Here is a 10,774-nt window from a genome sequence, read left to right on the forward strand (position 1 = left end):
TGGACTGGCCAGTGTAAGTTCCCGTCATGTCTCCAACAACGCATGTATGGGATGAACTGAACCGCAAAGTGTGTACCATTTTGCGAATCTGCAGCTATTGGGAGATCGTGCTGTTCTAAAAGTTCGGCAGAATTTCTCAACAAAACATTGAAATGTTATTATAAAATCTGTGTGTGAAGAAGTGTTTTGGTCTGTATAAATGTGAGGCATGCTGACAAAATGAGTTGCTCCTCGGATTTTAGCCTTATTTATGGAAATTAATGTATCAACTTTATGGGTGGAGTTGGTCCAATTTGTAAGTATGAAATAATTAAAGATACGGCAGACTTGAAAAAAATGGCATACATTCAAATTCTACAGTGGAATATCGTTATAACGAGAGGGAGGGGACCGGAGAAAAATGTCCGTTATAGCAGGATTCTCGCTATAAGGGATCCAGCAATTGATTCAAGGGAAACTATAAAGTAGGCCTAATATCTCTATGAGTTTGGTGTTCTGTTTATTTCCTTTTTCTATTTCCCCTGATGATGATTTTGTTTCAAATGACCTCAAGGTCTTACTTGATCAAAAATCGAATCAGGTTTCTTTCTCTAGCGCTAGGGCTAGATGTAGCGATGTTGACTGACAGCTCGGCGTTTGCGATCAGAAAGAAAGGGCTCTGGGCTAACTCGCCCGCTGTGTTTCCCCCCACCCCACCACACCCTGTGGTGCATTCCGTCAGCTTGAGCACGTCACACTTTCGCTCCATCCATCACATTGCTGTAACCTCTCCATCTCCGCATTGGAAAAGTGAGAGGCATGGTAGGCCTTGATATTCATTGATAATCTGAACTAGGCTTACGCTAGCCTATCACGCGATGTGTTCTGCTTGTCTGCGCATGCCACAACCTCCCTACTCAGTCGCTCCAGCCTTCATTGTTGACACACATGGGCTCTCCCATTCTTTGTTTCACTAGATCACCAACAAGTTTCTCAACTGGCGAGGTTTTACATTTATGTATAATTGGCCTATACGCTGTGCACAGCAGCAGGAATATTCCGCTATAACCGACCCGCGTGTTTGTCTGACTGCACTATACATAGCTGCCACTTTCCCGCTAAATAGCGGAAACTCCGCTTCATCTAGCTTCTCCCGCTACTTTCCTCCTTCCTCCGCTGGACCGCTCTCGGTCGCAAATTGCGATACTTTTTTACACACGGAAAACACCGAACCGGGAGAGAGACGAAAAGGCAGCTTGCGCATGTCCGCCCGTAGCTTTCTACTAGTGTTGGGCGTTAATCAATATTAGCTAGTATCGGGTAGTATCGGGTACCCGCGTCCCCAGTATCGATCGATACTCGATATCGATACTGTGACGTCACAAAAGGCTAAAAAATAGCGCTCACCGTATTGTTTCCTTGAAGCGCTTTAATAGATGAAAGGTCACAGTGTCAGTCATTCGGCTTACCAGGCCCTACTGCCTGTGCACCCAGTTGTAAGATGCGATCTTTTTTTTGTTATTATTATTTTTTTAATTGTTTGTTTTTTGTTGTTTTTATTAATGCAAATCATTTTGACTACCTTGTCGTCGAAAAGTGTCTTCTTGAAGTGTGAAGGCGCGTAGGGCTCTGAACGGGTCCAATCTGATAGCGTCATCTGCTTTGCAGGTCCTGCACTGCAACTGCCGCTGCTGCTACCGCCCTTCTCCTTGTCAAGTGCAGCATTTTTGCTTGGATGTTTGGCATGGAGATGTTTCATGAGATTTGTGCTGTTCCCATGATGCTTTAATATGTCGTGACAAACAAGGCACCTGGCCTCTTTGTTTCCTGGAAGCTCTTTAAAATGTGTCCAAACAGTGCTCTTCTTCTTTCTCAACATGACTAAGCCTATTTAGAAACAAAAGACGGGTGATCGTAGACAGCACGTTTCTCTATGATATCACGCAGATTAGGCGGCAAACACTACACTCATTACATTGATCAGTATCGACTAAGGGACTCTGCGATATCGAGTATCAACTAAGAAAACCAGTATCGATGAGTACCCGATATCGATATCGACTAAAGCCAAAGAGTCTACATAACAAGAGGGGCCACTTCTCTCTTTGAGCCAATTAAAAAAGTGTCCTCAAAATTCGGTGGCGCCCTCTTCGCAAAAGCGCACCTTTAGCGAACGGAGTTATCCTACTTGAGTTTAAAAAATTAAAGTGAAACTAGCAAGTTTTTGAATGAATTTCGGAAGAACGCTTTTTAAAAATGGTTAAGCTGACAGAAAACCTCTTCCGGAGGAAAGGGTGATTGTTTTCTTCGTTTAATTTGACTTTAGAATGAAAGGCGAGAGGTCATTAAAAATTTTTAAAAAACTAAAACTCCGTACTGAACGAACCCGAACTGCTGATGAACAGCAGTCGATTTGCGCACGCAAGGAGGTGCTATTCCTATTCTTCTTCTGGAAAAACGAAAGAGAGCTTCAAAACAGACTGCAGCGCCATCTGAAGCAAAGAACATACTTCCTGCGGACACTTTTTTGGCTGAGTGGCCCATCTTGTTATTTATTATCTTTGCTAAAGCCCAACACTACTTTCTACTTCCGTTCTTCTAGGCCTAGCGTTAGTTTCACTTTGTTTATTGTGGAGCAACAAAGTGTCGATCTGGCATCGGAACGTTAGCGCGCCGAGTTGTCATTGGAAACAGCAGAAATTCGAGAGAAATTGATGCAGAATGCAAAAATAAAAGGAGCTCCGCTTGCTGCACTTTGCGTTTGGTGCGATAAAGAAATCGCGGCCCGCTGCACTCCTGTACAATTGCGGTCCCGTTTGTTTACATGAATCTATGAAGGCTATTGTGGCTGTTGAAGTGGATCTAGATCTAGATCTAGATAATCTATCTCTAGATATAATCTAGATTTACACATATTTAGATATCTACATTCTAGATCTAGATTAGATAGCCTAGGCTATAATTTTAATTCAGGTTAGATCTACACTCTACAAAGGGACTACTAAGTTAAGTGCAAACGGGACCGCAATTGTACAGGAGTGCTCAGTACAGCGGCAAAGGTGTTGCCTCCTTGATCCAATACTGCGCGCGCTCTACATCGATGTACAAGTTTATTAAAGTGAAAGAAATCTTTTTATAAGACACCAGCTTGCAACAAACACTGGATTTTTAGTCACCAAGTCCAAACTGTGTCAAATTGACTCAAATGCTTGGTAGTCTACTTAGTGATAGTGCCTTTGTTGTTTTTTGGTTTGTTTTTTGTTGTTGTTGTTTTTTTCAAATACATTTTAATTCAGTTGCCTATGGTTAATAAATATGACAGTTTTCCCTTCGAAAACCATAGGCTAGATTTTTCCAGTATATATTGCCTCTGGATCTCACTGGTTTTACTCCGGCCTTCGGAGAGCGCGTGTCCACCTTCGCATGAATTTCCTTCTTTTTTGAAATTCCTGAGTGGCAGCTATGACTATAACAGTAGTTTATTTACAAAGATAAAGAAGAGAAAAAAACGGGGTTTTAGAATAGTGTCTTTATAACAGACTTCTCGTTTTTTACGGACTCGTTATAAGTGGACTCCACTGTATAAATCTGACCCCAGTGTTGATTTTCAGCCAATATCTCCATTCTTGGTTTCCGAGAAGTAGCTCATTTGGTCAGCATGCCTTACAAATGTTAATGATGGCCATACAATACTAAGGATGAGAGATCTTTATTGTTTCAATTTGTGTTTATCTGCAATTTTATCTTTAGGGGATACTCTGTCAGAAGAAAGACAATGTATTGAAATCAGTTTGTGTGTGTGATCAAAATGGTTCACATTTTTTAAAAATTGAATAAACTATAGAACTCTAAAAAACACTTCTTTAAATCTATATATTCATTTGATATAAACTTGTTCAGACTCTGCGAACGAAGTGTTGCGTTTTTAATGACGTTCAGTATGTATCTGTCCCCGTAGGATTATGCGATTGTGCGGTCCCGCGTTTTTTCGCGTAATTCTGCAACATTTGCATAATTCTGGATTATCCGCGTTTTTTCACCTTTTTTTCCTTTTTTTCCACAAAACAATTAATAAACGCCTCGCCATGTGACTAAAGGGATGTGATCACGGTAATAAGTCTCATTTAAGTGACAAGTTGGTTATTTCCCTTATTAGAAGATCTTGGTTATGGGTTGTGATTTTGTTCCTTGAGCATGTTCAATTTTTCAATCCCTCAAAAGTTGTTGTTCTCATGTCTGCTGATGTTTCATGTTTGACAGGTGTCGCTGGTTTTAGTAAAGTGCCAGCATCAGAGGTCCAGATGTCGGGGTTTTTTTGGAGTTTTTTTAAAAACATTTTTCTTTGCTCTATAGATCTAGAATCTAAATCTACAGCTGAAAGTTACAGAGATGATTATTTTTGGTTGGTTTTTACTGTTGTTGTTGTTACTGATGTGTATTGTTTTCTTTTCCAAATACACAACAAATTACTGATACTGATATGTTCTGTTTTCAATTTTTCTGTATATAAAACATGAAAATCATGAAACTTCGTGTTGAAAAAGTGCAAAACATGTCGCGAATGGTGTTACGGTAACTTGCATAATTTTTGCATGATTTAGCTTTTTTTTTGCATAACTTGGCCTTCTAAATTTGCATAATTCTACGGGGACAGGTGTATATATATTAGTGTTGATACTTTCTCTTGAACAATATAGCAAATCCAATTCTTCTGTCTTCTGCAGTTCATGAAAGTATCAGGCGAATAGAGGTCTGACCAGTCCATCGTCATGGCGAGGAATCAAGAGACAGCTCAGAGCTACTTCCAGAGCTACTGCGACCTGAGTGTGCACCAGCTGATGCTCAAGGACAGGCCGAGGACGCTGGCGTACAGGAAGTTCCTGGAGACAAACCGTGATGTCATCAAAGACAAGGTGGTAATGGATGTCGGGGCTGGCACGGGGATTCTTTCCCTTTTTGCTGCCGCTGGTAAGTCACTGGCTCGCTCTTTGATAGTATTAGCAATGCAAACATACATACACACTCACACCACACTAAACACACACACAAGCAAAAGTGCATTCTTGCATTCACATAGCAAACACATCTTCGTCAGGTACAAATTTTTTACTTTTTCCTTTTTATTAAAAAAAACTCCTGCAGCATAAACAAATAATACACAATGAAAAAATATTGAAATTTGAAGTATAAAGTAGTCCTGCTGAGAGAGAGGAAGGGAGAGAGTTCAGAGTGGATGCGATCCAGTATGAGGGTAGGTCAATGACCTCTTTATAAGCGAAGGGCTAAGGTGTGCACCAAGGATGCATTATATTTATTGCATATGTCACAGACGTTTTCGCAGCCTGCACACTTCAGTTGCTCGCAAGGAGTATGTGGCCACGCTAAGGCGTGTATCCAGTATTGTTGACGTGTGTGTCTGTGCATCCCCTCTTCCCCCTGAGCAACAGTTGACCAGCGCTTTGCAAAGTTAGATCTGGGTGAATTTGTAGTAGACCATTGCGGAGCGAAGGCAGCCAAAAATCAAGAAAAAACAGCTGATCCTAGCATTGTTGTGAAAAAAAAATCTATATCAAAAACAAAAATCTGCCAAATGTTTGGGATTTCAAACCTAAACGGGAAAAATAGTGCTGAACTAGAGAGGAAAAGGCATTTTTATAAACCAGTCAAGTAAAACCCCACTACATCAAGATCTCAGAGACAGAACTCAATGTGCATGTTGACATGGCATAGAGGGCATAATTCATGTAAGACTTTGACCCAACCGTCCAACTTGGTTTATATCCCTTTATAAAGCCTGAAATTCACAAAAAGATTCTGGTGTCCTGCAGACTTTGCTGCGTGCTTGCTGAATTATAGACAAGTGTTGGTGTATATTGGCATCGGTAGTCTAAATTTAAAATGTTTTTGTTTCGTATCCTGGCTGCTTTATGTCTGATTTTATGCACCTTTTTTATGAGACCATACATACTTCATTATTCTGTTGCTGTTAGTCACATTGACCGTGGAGTGTATTCGTTTGGGAATACAGTTGCTCTGTATTTCAGATGCGAAACTCATATAAACTTGTGAATCATCATCACTGTATAAAAGACAGGATAAAATTGAGTGGGGAATGAAAGGTAAGCCTACTTACTTTGCCCTGATATTCTCAGCTCACCCTTCTTTTGAAATGGGTGTTTGGTCGATATCAAGACTGAAAGCTTGGGAGCAGGCTGTGATTTAGTATAATTATTCGGGGGGGGGGGGGGGGGTAACCATATATATATAGCTCTTTTTTTCTTCTAGTTTAATATTGATTGGTACAGTAAGTTATTTGTTAATTTGCATAAATATTTGAGTGACTTTTGATTTTGATGGACTTTTTAACATTTTTCTTTCAGCCGGAGCGAAGAAAGTCTATGCCGTTGAGGCCAGCGATGTTGCCTTGATCTGTGAGGAAGTCGTGAAAGACAATGACCTTGAGAGTGTTGTTGAAGTTATTCACGGAGCTGTAGAAGACATTAGCTTGCCGGACGGCGTCAAAATTGACGTGATCATCTCCGAGTGGATGGGCTTCTATCTGCTGCACGAGTCGATGCTGGACTCTGTGATCTGCGCCCGGGACAAGTTCCTGTCGCCAGACGGCATCATGGCCCCCTCAAGTGCCACGCTTTACATGGCCCCTGTAGACATGACCGAACACTTCCAGGAGCGGACGGAGGAGTGGAGCAACGTGTATGGCTTCGACTTCTCGCCCGTGGCATCGGCAATGAACATGAAGGAAGTGTCGGAGCCGTTGATAAAGACGCTGCCGGGCAGCATCGTCCGGGCCGAACCTCAGGAAGTTGTCAGCTTTGATCTGAAGACTGTCACACTGGAGGAAGTGAGGCGTGTCTCCAAGTGTTTGAAGTTCACAATCAACCAAGAGTCGATGGTTCACGGTTTTGCAGCCTGGTTTTCAGTTTTCTTTAGTTCGGAGAATGTTTCCATCAGTGGGTCCAATTCCCGTTCACCACAAAAGTCTGTGAACGATAGTGGTGAATGCTCGAGGGGAGGTTGTGTGGGAGGAGAGGGCGACGCAATGAACGAGAAAGGCGATGCCGGTGCTAGATTAAAAACAGCTGGTTCTGAAGACGCTCAAAGCAAACGTAGTCAGCCGTCTGTCTCAGGTGGCCAATGTCCGGCAATAATTCTTGGTACCGGGCCAAACGACCCCCCCACCCACTGGAAGCAGACGGTCATCTTTCTCCCTCAGACTTGTCGAGTAGAACGGAATATTGATATGTTCTGTGTCATCAAAATGGTGCAAGATTTAGCCAACAAGAGACACTATAAAATCACCCTCGAACTGACAGATCAGGATGTCTTAGATGATGGCATGAATGACGATGACGATGATTGCGATTCCCTCGATGAGGACATAAGTGGTGAGGAGTCTGATGCATCAACTGACCACCCCGTGCCTTGCCAGTGTGGCTCTGACCGCTGCCGTCTGATCGCGGCCCTGGTGGAGCGATACGACGAAGAGCATGACCAGCTGGAGGACGAGGCTCAGATGGTGGAGCTGGAGGCAGAGGTCAGTTGTCTGCCAATGTACTGGGATGTTTTGGTTTTCTTTGTTAGTGTTTTATTACCTTAGCAACTGCATAAGATCATATGAGCAGGCAGAACACAGTTTGGTAGGAATTCATTTTGAATTTTGCCCGAGTGGTGGCCGAAGCCTACTCTTATCAATTTAAGGACCACCAAGGGATCTTAAACTGCGCAGCTTGCGCACAGGACCTCCGAGATTTTTTACCCTTCTCCATAAAGGCTTCTCTACCCTAAGATCAGGGGTGTGGCTGAATGAACAGTAAGAAGCCAAGGAATAGCAGTAAGAAGCCAAGGAATAGCAGTAGAAAGGCTGCAGAAAGAATCAGGGGCCAAAGGAGGGAGCAAAGTGGGTTTGGGGTGGAGGCAGAAAGTGGAGACAAAAGGTTTCTACAGAATTCACTTTGAGTGAAATCCATGCCCATAATTTTCAGATCAGGAGGGCACAAAGAAAGACGATACATGTAGGTATTGGGATCAAAGTAATTTTCCCCTTTTATTTTTATTGAGTATGACTGAGAATTTTTTTCATTGAAAGGGTAGTTATGTAATATGTATGTATTGGGTTCAAAGTAGTTCTTCTTTTCTCGTATTGAGTATAGTTGAGAATTCTTTTCAATGAAAGTGGAGTTATATGTATTTTGGGGGGTATACTGGCATCTGTGATGTAGTAGTTTGGTGCTTCCCTGCTGCATGCAGGAGACCCAAGTTCAATTTCTGAGTTGGGAGAAATTCTTATTGAATGTCTTGGTCTTTCTACTTGGGTGTTGTATATATTTCTGTCTCTTGTCTAAGCCCATGTTGGCCCTGTGACGGGTATGATTGAAAGCCCACCTTCTAGAAAATAAATTATCAGAATTGAGTCGACGAGGGCATAGCTATAAGAACACCTCTGTTTAGTAGGTTTTAATAACATAGATCTGGGGGCTCTCGTGGCCTAGAGGTTAAGGTGTTGGCCTCTCATTCAAAGGTCCCGGGTTCGAATTCGGGTAGCGACCGAAAAATTTTCTTCTCTAAAATTGTCTCCTTTCACCTTCTTTCCTGCTCTCTAGCAATGTTCTGTTGTCTGCTTTCATTTCCACTTTCTGCCCCCACCCCTTCACCTCCTTTGCCTCCTCGTCTGGGCTCCTGACTCTTTCTGCAGCCTATCTACTGCTACTCCTTGGCTCCTTCTTACTGCTGTCTTTCTGCCACACCCCTGATCTTCTGGTAGGAAAGATCTACACCTAGCCTTCTCGGACAAGGGCGAAAAATCTCGGAGGGCCCGTGTGCAAGTTGCGCACGTTAAAGATCCCTTGGTGGTCTAAAATCGATAAGAGTAGGCTTCGGCCGCCACCCGGGCAAAATTCAAAATTTCCTACCAACTGAAAATATTTAATGTATCCCGCGTGCTCATATGACCTATGCAGTTGCGAGCGCCGTAAAACACTTTACAAAAACAAAAACATGACATAGATCTATGTTTGGAAGTGCTTCAAGCAGAGTCAGAGCTGCTCTAATGATCCATCTTTTCCTCCTAGCTTTAAAAAAAAAGATTGTAATTATACTGACAATGTACAAGTTCAAGATGTCCACCCGTTTTCTAAGGCAATCATTTTTCTCCTCAGCAGTGGATGACTGCCGGGGACAATTTTGATTTTCTGTGTTACTGGTTAATCTTTTCCTCTTTTTTTTTTCAACATTGGCTCGTGATGTTCTCACTTCTGGCGTTGATAGTGTAGTGGTAAGGCTTCTAGACTCGTAAGACAAGACTCAGCTCGGTTCGACGTTATGTTCATGTGAAAGGCATTTTACACTAATTTCTCATTTGGCTCAGTCCTTTCAGTGGACGTTAAACTTGGAGGTCCGGCCTCTTAAATAACCTAATGCTAATAGTGTTGATAAGACAGTGGAACCCACAAGGAGCACGAGGCAGGGGTAGGCCACGGGAAACATGGAGGAGATGCGTGGAAAGGGACATAAGAGAAATGAAGCTCACTTGGTACGAGCTTGGAAGGATGGCTCAGGACAGAGATAAATGGAAGGAGCTTGTATGTGGCCTATACCCTGCCAGGGGTGAAAGGCATTGATGATGATGATAATAGTGTTGATAGGGGTGTTAAACCTGTACCATTTCAGTTTTCACCATTTTGTTCTCAATCCTTGGTTTTCTCGTCTTCAGGTGGAAGCCGCCAAACAGCTTGACGCGGAGATAGAGAGTGGAGGTTGGCAGGTGGACGGGAACGCATCGGGTGTGTCGACAGACGGGGGTGATACGTCACTCAAAGATGAAATATGATGAATGGATGGATTTGTTGTTGTTGTGGCTGTCAAATTGTTGCCAAAAATGTTTGTTTGAGCTTCTTGCGCGTGATGGTATTTCTGAGAAGAAGACTCTGTGTCATTTTCTCTGAATATTGATGAATAAATGATTTACACTTACACCTTCTTGAAGTAATCTTGTTTGTTTGGATCATTATAATACATTTTTGTTTGGTTGGTTGGCGGGTGCTCTGGTGTAGTTTTCTCCTTTTTTCCTATCAAACATCTATCTTCCTCATCTCTCTTTCTTTTGTGTGTTTGTTACTGTCTTGTAACATTAACACCTCTAACATTTGGCACTTATATGACCTAATTGTGTTTCAATTGCCATAAATGTTTACTAAAACAAACTACAAAAAATTATTTTTAAAAAAAAAAAAATAATAAGTGTTTTACGGCGCTCACAACTAATTATGATAAGATCATATGAGCGCATAGAACACATTAATCTTTTTCTGTTGGCAGGAAATTTTGAATTTTGCCCAGAGGGCGGCCAAAGCCTACTCTTTTATCGATTTTAGACCACCAAGGGATCTTTAACGTGCGCAACTTGCACATGTGCCCTCCCAAGATTTTTCACCCTTGTCCGAGAAGACTTCGTGTAGATCTTTCCTACCAGAAGATAAGGGGTATGGCTGAAAGACAGCAGTAAGAAGGAGCAAAGGAGTAGCAGTAGAAAGGTTGTAGAAAGAGTCAGGAGCCCAAAGAGGGGGTAAAAGAGATGAGGAGGTGGGGGCAGAAAGAGGAGACAAAAGCAGGCGACAGAACATTGCTAAAGATAATTAGAGAGCTGGAAAGGAGGTGAAAGGAGACAATTTTAGAGAAGAAAATTCTTTGGTGTCTACCCAGATTCGAACCCGGGACCTTTGAATGAGAGGCCAACACCTTAACCTCTAGGCCACGAGAGCCCCCCCCCCCCCCCCCA

The 10,774-nt window shown here is 42.4% G+C and overlaps 1 protein-coding gene across 1 annotated transcript; it reads left to right on the forward strand.

Annotated features, from left to right (window-relative positions):
- The first annotated feature begins 703 nt into the window (after positions 1 to 703).
- On the forward strand, positions 704 to 9,981 carry LOC101846371 (probable protein arginine N-methyltransferase 6.1). The gene is made up of 4 exons (XM_005104010.3): positions 704 to 801; positions 4,704 to 4,947; positions 6,360 to 7,534; positions 9,710 to 9,981. Exons 2-4 carry the CDS (start codon positions 4,749 to 4,751, stop codon positions 9,824 to 9,826), a joined length of 1,491 nt encoding a protein of 496 aa, XP_005104067.1. The 5' UTR covers positions 704 to 801; positions 4,704 to 4,748; the 3' UTR covers positions 9,827 to 9,981.
- The last annotated feature ends 793 nt before the right edge of the window (positions 9,982 to 10,774 follow it).

This window comes from Aplysia californica, unplaced genomic scaffold (genome assembly GCF_000002075.1).
Source record: "Aplysia californica isolate F4 #8 unplaced genomic scaffold, AplCal3.0 scaffold00401, whole genome shotgun sequence".
Classification (NCBI taxonomy): Eukaryota; Metazoa; Mollusca; class Gastropoda; order Aplysiida; family Aplysiidae; genus Aplysia; species Aplysia californica.